Source organism: Cyclopterus lumpus, chromosome 7, assembly GCF_009769545.1.
Source record: "Cyclopterus lumpus isolate fCycLum1 chromosome 7, fCycLum1.pri, whole genome shotgun sequence".
Taxonomy (NCBI): Eukaryota; Metazoa; Chordata; class Actinopteri; order Perciformes; family Cyclopteridae; genus Cyclopterus; species Cyclopterus lumpus.
Genome location: NC_046972.1, coordinates 10,727,678 through 10,742,610, shown reverse-complemented (window position 1 = coordinate 10,742,610; position 14,933 = coordinate 10,727,678). Strand labels below are relative to the sequence as shown.

General features: G+C 41.1%; 1 protein-coding gene across 1 annotated transcript in view; it reads right to left on the bottom strand.

The window, feature by feature from the left end:
- The window catches only part of pex14 (peroxisomal biogenesis factor 14), a 43,780-nt gene that overhangs the window by 10,876 nt on the left and 17,971 nt on the right, over positions 1 to 14,933 (bottom strand). The window contains exons 3-6 of the mRNA XM_034537585.1: positions 14,075 to 14,159; positions 7,885 to 8,010; positions 5,495 to 5,580; positions 3,647 to 3,749 (exon numbers count right to left, since the gene is read on the bottom strand). Coding sequence (XP_034393476.1) covers positions 3,647 to 3,749; positions 5,495 to 5,580; positions 7,885 to 8,010; positions 14,075 to 14,159 — 400 coding nt within the window. The remainder of the gene's footprint in view (positions 1 to 3,646; positions 3,750 to 5,494; positions 5,581 to 7,884; positions 8,011 to 14,074; positions 14,160 to 14,933) is intronic.

Sequence of the window (14,933 nt, the reverse complement as noted above, 5' to 3'; positions counted from 1 at the left end):
TAATCAAAGCTAATATCCGGTAACTTAAGTCGCAGCTTTTTAGTCCGAGGTGCTGGGGTAGAGGGTGGGAAGGGAGGTGGGGAGGGGGGGGCGGGGGGACATAGGATGGAGATATTAATCTCTAGTGCCTGAACTTAAATCAAATAACAGTCTCTAACCTTCCATTATCCACCCAGACACTGCCTTCTAATGCATCTTAAATCCTCAAACGATCAACAAAGGAAAAAACAAGGCTCTCATTTGGGAGGAGGCTGCCAGACAAAATGTCCCCCCTAATCCTAATAAATATTGTTCTTTTTCCATTGACTTTGAAGATTGAATTAGTTCAAGTGTTGGTGTTGGACGAGGGTGTATGATTTCAAATAACACTGGGCACAGTTTGTTGCCCCCTGCTTCCAGTCACGCGTGTATTACCAAACAATGCATTAAGTTTCCCCGAGCTGATTATATTACAGAAAACCAATAAACATTCATATAAATCATGGGCGTGTAAAGTGTTAAATCAAGCCTAATAGGATTAACATCAACAGATATTGTGGCGGTCCACTGCTGAGGTTGTCAGGCCAATGGTTAAAAGCCTGAGCTGCAGCCGGCTGGATGGGATGTAAAGAACCCTCCTCTCACATTAGCCCAGGCCAGGACAAAACACAGAGCCCGGCTTGGAGGCTGTGTTTCTTTTGAAAAAACAACACTGACAAAATATTTGATCTTTCAAAGAAGCTAATATCTCGCAGTGACACCTGTGTTTAAATGGGTGGGGTTGTATCAATATAGGTGGGGTGCAGAAGCGTTTGATCTTTCCATGCGTGCAGAATCCTATGGAATACGAGTTTGAGCAGGATCATTGGTTTGGGCCAAAACACATTGTGCAAACAATTTGAGTTAGTTACTCAGTCTGAGCTCCCGAGTGTGACCAGCCCTTCTGAAAACGGTAATAAAACTAAAATACCGCGGCCATCCATGTTTAAAAAAGGTGTTACTATGACAGGGTGTGCACGCTAAACCAAGAGCTGCCCTATTAGTCTCCAATTCCACCTCGCCGCAAAACAGCTTATCCAGATGTGTGTGTCAGGCGGCCAGCCTGTAATGCTGTGTGCCTCCTGAATTACCACTGGCACCGCATTTTCAGCCAAACAGTCCAATTCTTTTCATGTCTCTCCACAAAGTTGACTCCTTTGTACTGTTCAGACACTTGACAAAAATGCATAACTTCATATCCCCAGTTATCACAGATATGAAGCCAAGAATAATGAAGTCAATGACTTTGGCCAGGCATGAATCAGAAGGAGGATGTAGCTGCAGTGTGTGTGTGTGTGTGTGTGTGTGTGTGTGTGAGAATAGGAGACAAGATGATGTGTGAGGCTTGCAGCTGCTGTGAGGAGGGTGCACATTGTGTATTCAGTAAATTATTCAGTAAATACCGCGATATAATGTACACTACATATGTCCAGGCCTGTCTCTGTTTTTAATGGCCAGCTGGTCACCAATATGGCTCCCACCGACAAAGAGTGGCCAAACAGCCGCACAATTCCATTACAGCCTGGGTGCGCTGAAGTAGTTCCAAGATCCATTCATTAATTGTCTGTGTGAAGTTGTAGGCAAATCATAATGGGAGTCAAGGCCCCTACTCTTGAGCTGAGGCTGGCAAGAGAGACTAATGTGGTCCCCATTCAAAAGGATACATCACCTCATTGCGCCCGGCAATAGAGAAATACATGAACTTTAACAAAAGGGGGTTCAAGCAATTGGCAGCAGCGAGGCAGTCGGTCGCTATTACTCAGTGCAGCGAGGAGAGAGGGAGCGAGACGGAGAGGAAGACAAAGGGAAAGCAGAGGGAGAAAACTCTCAGTGTAATTGCAACCCCTCTCCCCAACTGTTAACTACAACAGTCATTAACTACAATAGCAGCTTGGCTACTGCAGTCATAGCAAATTAGTTCGCCACACTGGCTGAAGAAAGGACCCATGTTTTATTTCCCCCACTGGAGTCTCACCTACTCGCTTGCAAAGCACAGGAGGACTCTTACTGCGAAACCCGGTCTATACCGACAAGCAAAACAGGGTTTGTGACTTGGCACGTCTCCAGGGAGTGATAAGCAGATCAAGAATGGGCAGAGAAACAGACGGAGGAAATGTGTTTGCATAGTTGGGAGAAAATGACCATAAAAGAGCCGATATTTGTTAATCAGATTCAGGGTGACACACCTCGCACGCGATCTCACACAACTGCTGCCCTCCAACTACCTAAGCCAGCCAGAAAACAATAGCATGGGTGTGACTGGATACAATGATAACAGCCATATGTTATATGTTGGTCCGTGACGGGAGCTCTCAACTCAAACACACTTAATTTGTTTTAATTTGGAGATGAAGGGAAAATCAAACAAAGGATGCTTGTATTGAAACTGACAGTCGTATATTTATGATCCAAGTCAAGAATAACGCCTGTGAGAAACATTTGTTTGGCTCCTCTTTGTCTTTCTGCAGCTCAAAACCCTGCAAACACATGCCTGATGGTAATTCATGCAGTTTTTTTTTTTTACCAGACCTGGAACTATACAAACCTCCTTTAACTGCACTTGATATCTCATACAGACACAGGTGCACACAGCTCATGTACACTTTAATGTGACTTTATTCTATTTAAAAAGGGAATTCATTTGATTTAAATAACACATTTTGATTCATTATTTCATTATTCAAGCAACAATTACATAATATGCCACCAAAGCTCTACAATTACATCAAATTAAATCAAAACTCACCTTTTCAAAACTGATTTAATGTTTGATTTAATGTCATGTTACTTCGTCTCCGGTTCTTTTATTAACCTGTCGTGTAAACCAGCTTTGAGTATCATAAAAAAAATTATATTTATATTTATAGATTTTTTTATCTCAATGGAAATCGTTACCTTTCAGGTGAAAACACACTCGAGTTCAACAGTACTGCTAACGAGACCAAACTTTTTCTGAGTACCTCTCTCATTTACGCCTCCCTGGATTTTTAATTATACTGACGAAGAGCTCGGAAAGCATCTCTCTCCTTGCTTCCCTCTCTCTCTCCATGTCTGACAGCGAGGTTGAGATTCCTCACCTGTCCAACATGGGAGCCGCACCTGTCACTGTGCACTTAATCACACTAGGGCCAGTGCTGAGCCCAGACGCCACACAGTGCCATGCCGCACGCACACCCTGCACACACACACACACACACACACACACACACACACACGCACGCACGCACGCACGCACACACACACAAAATTAAAATGAACTTTCTCGCAACCTACGTGGGGAAGAGGGTGGATGTTGATGATAGCAGTGGAGGTTTGGATGGGAGTGAGGTTGGTGCAGGGGGAGACGGATGGAAGGGGGGGGAAGGAGAGAGGATGGGCGGGCGAGAGGGGGGCGGGGGGGAGAAAAGTTGTCATTTCCCAACTGCTCATTAATATTCCGAGGTTAAGAGCTTTTCAGCGAAACGTAATTAATTGAGCCCGAGCCTGACAGTAAACAAGCAATTTCAAATTAAAGCGAAATGACAGCGGCTTCATTTGTTAAAAACGTGCGGGGGCCCCCGATTTTGGCGACAGATAAATGAGGGAAAATGTTAAGGAGGGAGAAAGTGATGAAGATATTAATCTTCACCTGTCTGTGTCAGCGTGCCACTCATTGCTGCAATGTTGCTCTCCATCCTCTGCAGATGCTTCTTGTCCTCTCGGCTGCCCATAATGAGGGGAAGGATGTATTTCTGCAATTAAAAGCATGGCACAATATCACACTTTGCTCTGGTGGGAATGGGCAGAAGATGAGCAAAAGACAGGGCCAGCTAGACTTGGAAGCAGAGGGTCAAAGGCATTGTTTTATTGGACTAGTACCTCATTGTCTAAACTGCCTGATTAGGAGCATGAAGAGTATCCAAGCAACCGATACAAGCATTTACACACATCTGGTGTTAGAAAATGAATAAACATTTTTGATAAACAATTAGTACATTAAATATCTTTGAGTTTTAAACTCAATTTGAAGCTATTTGAAGATGCAATTGTTCTGTTTTTTTTAATAGACACTTCATTTGGCAATCTAAATGATCAGATTTATCTATAACGAACGTAGCTGTTTGTTATAGTTAGCATATATATCATGTTATATGCATGTCTGACAAATGTTTGTTATCTATTGTGTTAACCAGATTAACAGCATGTGAGTGCCTCAATGAATCCTTTACAAGTGTGTGTGGAGCAGAGCTCTCCAAATAAAGTTAATGTCCATGTGACCCTGTAGGAGCCCACTGAATGGCATACATGTGTGTTTGTTGTCTTGTTTTCGGGCTGAATGAGGATCCCTTAATTCCTTGCAGCCGGTTTGCAGCCCTCTGCTGCCTAAGCCAGGTTTTCGCTCCAACTCAGGTGGCAAGCAGCCACACCAGTGCAAGTAATAAACACTTTTTAGCGAAAAAGATTAAATGAGTGTCAACACGTAGTAATTAATAAGTGGGTTGCTGGGAGTGTGGTGTTTACAAGGTGTGCCATAACATAAATAAAGTATGGGCAGAAGCCTGGACATATGGTGCGACTGGCGCTACGCTCCGGTGACATGACAGCAACCTGTGCCGTCCCGCCAGGGAATCCCACCTCCCAGACGACCAGTGGCTGGCAAACCCTGCTGCATGTAGGGAACAGTGGACTGGTACAGCGTGTGTTTTCATCAGCGAAAGACCGCAGGGACATTGGAAGAAATGACAGGAGACCGTGAATGTGCATGTGCAGCCTTATGAAAGGCTGTGTAAAGAAGGATGAAATAATAGGGCATAACAGGATCTATAGAGAAGTCAATATGTCCGACAGGGTCAGGTAGGCATATGCAAGTACATGATACGCTCTCCCTTCCTCTCTCTTGCACACACAGAGGAGAATGGCCTGTCATCCGGGCCGAGAGCTACTGCTAAAGCTCCTGTCCTCCTCTAAAACGAGAGTAATGGCTTCCACATGCCACTCAGACTACTACTAACAACCACTATGGGATTAATGTCACCGGGGACAAGGGGCCTCATGAGCTCATGTTCAAGGGCTGCTAAGCCCGATAAAAACCAGGGTGATTATTTTTAGACGGTGGGACGTCAAAAAAAATGGTTGTGTGCTGTGTTAGCAACTATATTTTGAAAGGAAAAAACATATTTGAGGAGGAGGGAAGGTTAAGTTAAAAAGAAGGGGTCCAAATGAGATCATGCTTTGACGTAAAGCAGGGTAGCTTTAATAACAAGACCAGAGTGATGTTGCATACTGCAGAGGCGCCTTCTATTCTAGCACCCTCATTCATCATAAATGATATACTTGCTAAGCCAACCAATTTTAATGTAATATCAGGAAGACAGTACTGACAGATCTTAGGATGCAAAGAATAATTTGTATAACAAATTGAAGAAAGATTAACTGTGAAAACAAAGTCAGTGAGGAAAGGTATCCCAAAGAGCAGGAGAAGCAGGGTGTAACTTACTTTGTAGAGCTGATGAAAGCCAAAGGCGATGCCCACCATGATGATGGTGAGGGCACCATAGTCTTTCCATCTGTAACCTGCTGGACCTGGAGAGGATTATACGTCAAGTTTTAGCTCTAAAGTACAGTATTCATCATGTACACTACACTGCGTACATGTTTGCTGAACATATTTGAATGTTGTTTTATTTTTTGTCACTCTTTGATTTTTCTCAATGTTACATAACGCATGGTTGTATACTATAGCTGCCGATTAATATAAAAATTACCTCACTGTGATAATGACACGTATTGCTGTTCTAATTGTGTAAATGTTCTTTGTCGTAGATCAGACAAGACAAGCAAGTTGTAAGAGTGCCCTAATAAATAGATGCCGGTCTGCCTTAAACAATTGAAAAAGAATGTATTCACCATCTAGTCAAAAACCCAGAAACATGGTTTCCAGAATGATTGTATACACAATTTGCAATAAATGGAAAATCCCTAGTCTTTTTGCAATTTACTTGTACACTTAATGAGTACCATAGAATACAATTTATCTATTTGGGACGTTCCAACTTTCATCTATTTATCCATCCGTTTGCACAAAATGTCTGAACTATAAAGGGTAAACAAGCACTTCAACAACACCATTGTCTTCCATTTTTTTGACGTTGGTCCGAATACAGTTTGCATATAAACCTTTTAAACAACTAAAGCAGGATGAAAGGTAAGTGTTTGTTTGTTTGTGTGTGTGTGTGTGTGTGTGTGTGTGTGTGTGTGTGTGTGCGTGTGTGTGTGTGTGTGTGTGTGAGAGTGTGTGTGTGTGTGTGTGTTTAGAAGTTGACTGCCTTGCTGAGTGACATAATGTGAAAGTGTGTCATTGTGCAAGCTGTCATCTGGGTATGCCAACTGTCTGTCAAAGTGGAAATTCCCCACATAAGAGAGGCATTCAACTGAAAATGTCACTAAACAACAAACAGGTCTAGAGGAAATATACTGTGTGAGTTTTTCTCCCATTTACTGTTGATGGGGCCCAAATGAATATGAAATTATTAGTGGCTAGGCCACTAAAGTACGCCACTGATATTCTATTACAGGTCTGATTTCACCTAATGGGTTATGTGGTACATATTCACTTGCTTGAAGTAAGTAAACCAGATTGCTCTTGTGCGTTACCACTTGTGTGATTTGACATGCAAATAAAATGAGACCCGCTGTCATATTGACTACATGGTATAGATTCAAGGTGAATGCTATTCTATTCTCCTCACTCAAGGCCATGTTTCATTGCTGCTGCAGCATTCAGGGATGAACCTGTAACCTTTCCTATCGAAGAATTTTGAGTCATTCTCCAGCATCCATATGGTAACCACATAAATTTGGGTCTTCATCAACATTATAGCTGCGACAGACTGTCACCTATCCCAGAATACCGTGCTTCTTAAAGGCCTGGGAGTCCTTGGGATAGGTGGTTGACCCTGAACACTGGAATGCAGGGGTCTTCACTTGCTCTTTTCCCCCCTGTTTGGACCTTTCATTCTTCCTCTATCTCTCTTTTTCCTATACCACTTCCACTCTGCCATCTTCCTTTTTTTATTTGGTCACTTAAGCTGTGGAACTGTGGTATCCATCCCCCGTTTTTCCAATCTCCTCTCAAATTTATTGGGTTCAGTGGAGGCCTTCCTGTCCTTCTACCACGTGGAAATAGAGATCAGAGTATCCATTACTTCGACAGAGATGGATGCGGGTCTCCGTGCACCGTCCCCATAACAAGGACATCAAATAGAGGTAGCCCCCTCTTTTCAGCATGACCCCCCATACAAGAGTCCCAGCTCTCTCCTCATTATGCAGCTCCCTTATAGCCATTTTGATATAAAACCCCCCACTATGGACGGAGAGCGGCGAGTCTCCCTAACTACATGGCCATCCCATCAACATCACTTTCATTACAAAACATGAGATGCCAGGGGAGTCAAGGACAGTGTGGTAATAAATGAGGGTGGAATACATCTGGAATCATTGTCATATGGGTTAAGCATTACGCGGACTTCATTCTGCATTGGTAAATCAGTGGACAGCACTCATAACCTCCTGAGGTAATAAAGATACAGGTTGCGGTGTGGGGTCCTGCTAGTGGAGAACCCCTTGAAACAGAATGGCAAGAGACTTCATGAGCTTGTGCTGTGCAATGTCATATCCCTGTATCTGAATTCACAATCGAGGCAAATGTTGTATGGCTTGCGTGTCTATAATACTAGTAAAGATCCTGCTTTTTGGTGAGCTGCCGATAATCCTGTTTAATGGGTTTAAATTAATAAAAACAAAAAGGGAAGATCCCTCTCTCTCTCTCTAGGTAAACCTGAACGAAGCTTTACATTTTAAATTAAACAAAAGGGTGTGTGCACTCACTATGTGGTGCAAGAGCCAGCTGATGTGCTTGGAGTGGATGTGGGGGCCCCACTGGGCTCTGAGGCAGGACTTCTTCTGTGCTGCCAGAGCGCTGGATGGCCAACTCTACCTCCTCATCCGTCAGCCCTGGAATCAAGACACACACAGTTAGGACATTCAGAGGGGGTGTAGTGACTGCGTGTTAATGGCTCCTCGGCTATCATAACGTATGCTTAAATACTTCCCAAGCTGCCCACAAATCTTTTAAGTACAATTTAGAGAAAGTATGACAAATCTTCATTCAATTTTACTTTCCCTCTTCTCAAAAATACATTTTCATTTCATAATTCAGAAATTCCACTGAGAGTCACTGTTTCAGGGACATCCATCAAAGGAAGATAGTGTGGAAAGGATCACACAATGAAATCTGAAACTCTGCTAGCCCATTAACTGCCACCAAAGGCAAAGAAAATAAGAGTCTGTCCACTTCTCCAGTTATATTTCCCATGTGGAGATTTCATACACCCCAGACAGCGAAAATGCATTATTTTAATTTCTTCATTGTAATGTAAATGTATTACATAATTTTGCAAATGCCAATATAATTTAATCTTCAGATCTTTTTAATGATTTTAGTGATGATTAAATTGCAAAGGGCTCCCTGATGGAGAATCTGATGGGAGGAGAAAAAAAATCTAATATGAACATCTCCTTTTGTGGCAAGAAAGGATTTTATTTCAGGCGTCATATGCTGCCATCGCTGTGGGTTTCATCTTTTAATGAGCGACTCGGTCTAAACAAAGGAAAATAATTACAACTTTTTATGAACTACATTCAAAAACACCATTAACCAATTCATAGAAAAAACAATTAGGAGAAAGCTGAAGACAAACAACCCAAACTGTTAAATACAGTAGTTCTTCGACACCGATGAGTATGATGATGAAAAATCAGAAAGATCTGTATCATTATGCTGTCTTTGCTCATTGTGGACTCACATCGTGTCTCTGCCTAACATCGTACCATTACTTCCTTAATCCATTTCCATTGCTTATTGACAAAAGATTCTCTTTGTAAGAGAGCCTTTTACTTGAACTATTCCCTCAGGATCTAGAGAGTTTACACACTTCCTCCATCCTTTGAGAGAAATCGAGCAATTGGAAAAGGTTTCGTTGCAGTGTTTCAGGAGATGACTCAACGTTTTCATTAACAGTAAGAGCACAGAGCCAGATCCTGATATCTCTGGTACTGACCTCCAGAGTGGTCTTCACAAGAGACGCACAAAATAACACCCTTGTGGAGTATCAATAATATAAACTGTGTCAGCATGTAAAGCAGAACTTTCCATTTTGTAAGGTGGATAAGATACCATAACCAAATCAAATGATTCCTTTCAATTGAAGAATCCGAATAGCTGGTTGAACCTTGATCAGAAATACCGTTCTAGCCTATCCTAGAAGCCCAAAAGCAGAAAGAAGTCCTTTGATAATCAACCATACAGTTTATGCCAAGAGGAGGTTTGTCCTGTCACCTATTTAAATGCTCCGAGGACTTCAAATGGCCATGAAAATGGTTGAATAATTGAAGGCAAATATTGGCCGGCCTGTAGTCTACAGCAGGTCCTGAGTGCCAGGAAGTGGTGAGCGCCATGTGCTGAGTTTGTGCAGTCAGACTGCACTGTCAAATAAGCAATAATGTGTCCCTGGACTCCTGATTCATCTGACCACAGCAGACTACATGGTGGCAGACTATTGAGTGAGCCATGCAAAGATCTCAGTTTCACTGAATGAGAAGAAATAAAAACTCAGCTTCAGATTTTCTCTTTTCACCTTGAAATCTTTTTTTGTTTTTAAATCCACATTCATGCTGCTATAGAGCATTAATGTATGTACACCTTAATGGCTGTTTCCATCTTTTATGTTGTTTATGCAGCAAATGAAAGGTTTTTGTACCTTGCTTCAAAATATAATACATGGAAATTCTTAAGGCTGTTTACTAGTCAAATTACAGCTTTCTAAGTTATGTTGTATGCTCTGATCTGAAGGACAACAGCAAATGAAAGAGCCCTTAGATCCGAAAGAAAAGGGAACACGGTGAAAGTGAGTTTTACATATAAAAGGAAAAGACAAAAAAGGGATTGTGAAATTTATTATGGAGTTGCAAAACCTGTGGAATGACCCCTGGACCCCCATTTCAGATCGACGTGTGGGGAGATGAATTTTTTAAGACATAAATTACACCTAATGACGACACCATAAAAAAGAACAATAATGGAAAGCTATTCTGTATTTCATTATACTGTATTATTTGGTGCACCTGATACACGCAGTGCCTGTTTATGAGTCACCGTATTAGCAGATGCTCAGCCAAAGCATTTGCTTTGACCTTGCCATTCTCATTGGGGCATGAAATTACGGTGCTGGCACCTCGATATTACAGCTATAAATACTGTAAACTGCATATCTGGGCTACGTTTTCTATTGTCTTTCAACATAAACCTGATCGGTATTTATTTAAAGGAAAACCCATTGCTCGTCAGGTTATTTACAGCTCTATTTTCAGTGGCTCATATTCTCTGGGTATTTTTAAAGGGCAAAGAGGCAGCAAGGCTCTTACATTAAATCCATTTCTCCAATTCAGGCACTTCTAGACTTTATGGGTCAACACCTAGGCCGGACAGCCAATTATAGAAATTGCTTACTAAAATATTTTGGGTGGTAAAAGGTGAATGCCTTTTTCACTGTCGTCCCAAGGCCTGAATTATGAAGTTGTCCTTGAGTGAAAATTACTTACATTTTGGATATCGTATTTAGAAAAAAATGGCATGGCAGGGGTCATAAATAGATGGAGGTCAATGGGTTATTAAGAAGTCGAGTTCAACTTCTCACGCTGTGCTGGCGAGGGAGATTCTACATGTCATTTGGTTCGGTACAACTGCTTGAAAATAGCATGCCCTAAATAATGACCACTCTCATCTCAGTATTCATTTATGTATTAAAAAGGGGGACTCTGCTCTCATTTCCCTTCTTTATCGCCTTGTACTGATGACAAAGTAGGCAAGGCCTAGGCTAGGTGGCGCCGTGGAGTAATTTATAACCACATCAATCCCTTCACCTTCTATGCAGGCCTTGGTCATTGTCATTTTTGTCCGAGAGGTGAGTCGCATAACCCCACTTACAAACCGCATCCTATTAATATCTGGGATGATGAACCTTACCCTTACCTTCAAACCAGGTATGGTAATAGACCAACAGCCTACCTATGTTCCCTGTGACCCTCGATCACCGGCCCTCTACTCAGGGTGAAATCTATTAGCATTATTTATTCAACTCAATAACAATTGGGATGGCATGAAAGAGAAATAAGTCAAGCCATCATTTATGTCATACTGACAGAAAATGTACTGTACCTGTAATGCATTTAATATTGTATTAAACTGTAATGCAACAATGTTCGCTTCGTGTACTCCCTGTGCTTTACTTTCCCAAACAAACTGCACTCAGTTTGGTAATGTGAGAGCAGCTGAGTGATGTCAGTTTAGGGGCCACGGTCAAAGTGACATGTTGAAAGGTGGAAAATGTTGTTGACTTTGTCCTGTGAATTTGATTTTTTTTTGGTAATTATGTGTGTAACTGCTAATTGTCTGGGCTTAATGATGGTGCCAAAATGGGGCCCAACGCTCTTTAGTTGTTACATGTGTTAATTGTAGAGGACATAGATGGCACAATTCACTAGATGAGACTGGAGCACATTATATTTCACTCAAACACAATAAAATGTACTCGATCTTGGCAAGGAACAAGAAAAGCAAAATTGTTTCAAGATGGCTGCAAGACAATTTAAATGAAACTAATTTCCCATCTCCTCTACAAAAGAAAGAAGAAAAACATCCTGGTTTAAATCTTGATTTATATTAGAACTAAGTGACAAAGTTTCAATATTTCAGCCAGTTTATTCAACAAGGACTCAAGAAGGGCAGCAAGAAATATTGGACTCCATAATTGCCAATTCATACCCTCAAATTGACAGTTGAAGGAAAACAGAAAATTATATGTTTCAATGAATATTGAAATAAACCACACTATTAGGATCTCTTAAGAAAAAAACCAAGATGTAACTAGAGAAGCATCCTTCAGTGCAGATTAGGGCTCAAATGTGCAGGGAAATAATATGCAGGAGCGGGATTATTGTGTAAAGATTCTGCAACATGCAATCAAAGTGGGCCCTATTTTCCCCTTCATCAGCTGTCCAGCATAAGTACTTGCAGCAAGAGGAATCCAATTTAAAATCCACTCTACCGGGAGATGGTATTGTTTCATTTTATGTGTGCTTTGACATTTCTGGCTGATAATATAGAGTAAAATCCAGAAGTATTTACATAAATATGACATTAAACTGTATTAGAAATTAAGACTAACGTATTTGCTGTGGTGACTGTGAGAGGAGGAGGATGATTGAGTTTCTAGGTCAAAGGGTTGAGAGGACAATCCATGCTGGATACAGAAACAGGGGAACTGTGAGTTCTGGCCTGCTGCTATGTCTCTTTGCAAAAGTCGAATATGGCAGAAAAGGAAGCAACTAATCGCCAATCATCATGACAGATCATGTTCTATAACTATCTTATATCAACATATGGCCATTCTTATGGAGGAAAAGTGGTCATTTGAAAACTTGACTCGTGATTTATACTCCTTTCTATTTAGACTATTTGTTTACTAAATTACACTCAGTTATATATTTACAACAGAAATGATCACGGTGGACCTTAACATAGCCTTTTACTGACATCATTTCCTGTAACATAAAGAATTTATAAATTCTGCTCTCACATTGAAATTAGTGTGTCGAAACACTTTCCTGAAGCATCTCAAGGAAAGCTCAATACTAACGTACAACATTTCCAGGTTCACTTTGTGACTGTACATGCATTTCGAGAGTTATCCTATGAATACTGCAGAGTGCTACTCAAATATAGTTTGTGCTTAATGTTTCATTGCTCTATTGTCTCTCATTATTTACCCTCTCCCCAAGATCAATGCCCTTATGCAAATTGAGGGTTCTTGTTTAGATGTACAGTGGAACGGACTTTCCAAAATAAATCTGCATTAAAGAGTCATACATATTTCATGGCCTTAAAGTGCAGTAAGAGCAAACCATTTTGGATAGCGGCGCTCCACGGAGTTTACAACAAAGAAGAAAGTAAGAAGAAAATGTGGCGTAGTATGACATCATTTGGTATGGATGAGGCCTTATTACATTTGAGATATCCAACAGTAGATTATGAACATGCCTTAGTTGCCAATAATGAGACACAAAGACGAAGAAATTTCAAAAGATATCAAGAGTCATTAGAGCCACATGAGATGTGTGTAGTAGCAGCCGGCAACCATGGATTTGGTTTCAGGTTACTTCCCCTGTCATAGAGCTTTTAGGCTCACTTTTCACTGTTTGGCTACTCTAATGCTGGAGGCAAAGTCCCCCAGCACTGCAGAGGCACAGTCCCCCAAGTACAGAACTGGAAACTGCAAAGAACTGAAGTAAAAAATGCTCACCACAAAGAGCTCATCTGAGAAAAAGCCACTAACTCTCCCTGTTCTGCTCAGCCACAGGCCGATATAAGAAATGCATGGCGTAACGCCGCCGCTATTTATTGAACCGACTTAAATGAGTTCAGAGTAATAAAGCTTTTTGCGAGTTTTATTGCACAAACAATGTGTCGGAAATAATCTCAATGAAATGCAAAGAAACAGAAGAGCCAGCAAACAATTCCACCATCCCTGCTTAGAAACCTCCCTGTGTCAGGCCTCAAATTTACGATAACAGTTAAATTAAGTAAAAGGGTTAAAATGCTGCGAGGCAATATTGATAATTCCATTGAAAATGCAGAGGGAGTTTGTCAATATTAATTTTCCTGAACCCAAAGGAGCATCCCAACTGGTGTGTCATTTATTCACAGGGCCTGAATCATGCACTCTGAAGCTAAATCGACCCCCTTTAGCCCCCTAGGGCAAAGGGCTACAGCCACAACCTTTGACCCTTATAGACCAATCTTGCCAACAAAAAAGAAAAAACATTGTGCATCCCGGGCCAACCACATTTTGTAAACAAACACATATGGATTATAATGTTGATACAATATTCGGACACATATATATTGTATTTGTCTTGGCTTCCTGCAACATAAAGCAAGAGCAAATCAAATGTCTCTCACCTTTTTTCTTCAAGAAGGCTTTTCTAGTGGCCAAGGGACTCTGACATACTTTTGGGTTCTGAAGAAATTTTACAGCAGTGGCGATCTGGAAAGAGACAAATTTAGATGTAATTCCTAATAATGAGATAATGTGAGAGGAAGAGGATATGGTCTTCAGGAAAGTGATGCTTTCAACAGTACAAAACAACAGTCTCGACCTTCCTTAAGAAAAAGGTTCATTATAAATCCAGACAAAATCATAAATGGATTCACGTTGATAGTTGCTTCTAAGACACCCAGCCGTGAGGAGAAAGACCACCTGACCACTTTCCAGCTAAATGTGGGGAATGACCAAATCAGCAGTTATAAAATTAGCCCATCAAGAGTGCTGGACAAATGGAGTATGGAGCTTAATTTGCTATTACCCTCTTAAAGACAAACTTCCATTCTTAAGTGCGCAGAGGAAGAAAATCTATACTTAATGCAGAGGTGATCATTTGTATCTAATAACTTGAGAATCCTAGGCTGAAAACTTCTGTAATTCTTCCAGTTAAAAACCTGCCATGATCAAATCACCCAGCCTGAATGTTGTAATGACTTGAAACGTTAATGCACTAGAACGTTAAATAGCATCAGAACATCAGTAGTTTTAAGTGCACTGCGTTCATCGATTCTATTATGTTTTCCTTCGAGATGCACCTTAATTTTCCACCCCAGTATGCATTTCCAAGAATTGGAGGGAGAAAAAAAATCATCCTTAAATGGCATTAAAACATAAATTTGGAGTGGGCGCCATGAAGTGGCGCCTCCTAAAATAGATAAATATGTAAGAACACAGAGAAAGGGGAAAGACACTGGAGGGGAGGTTTAGATGACTTAT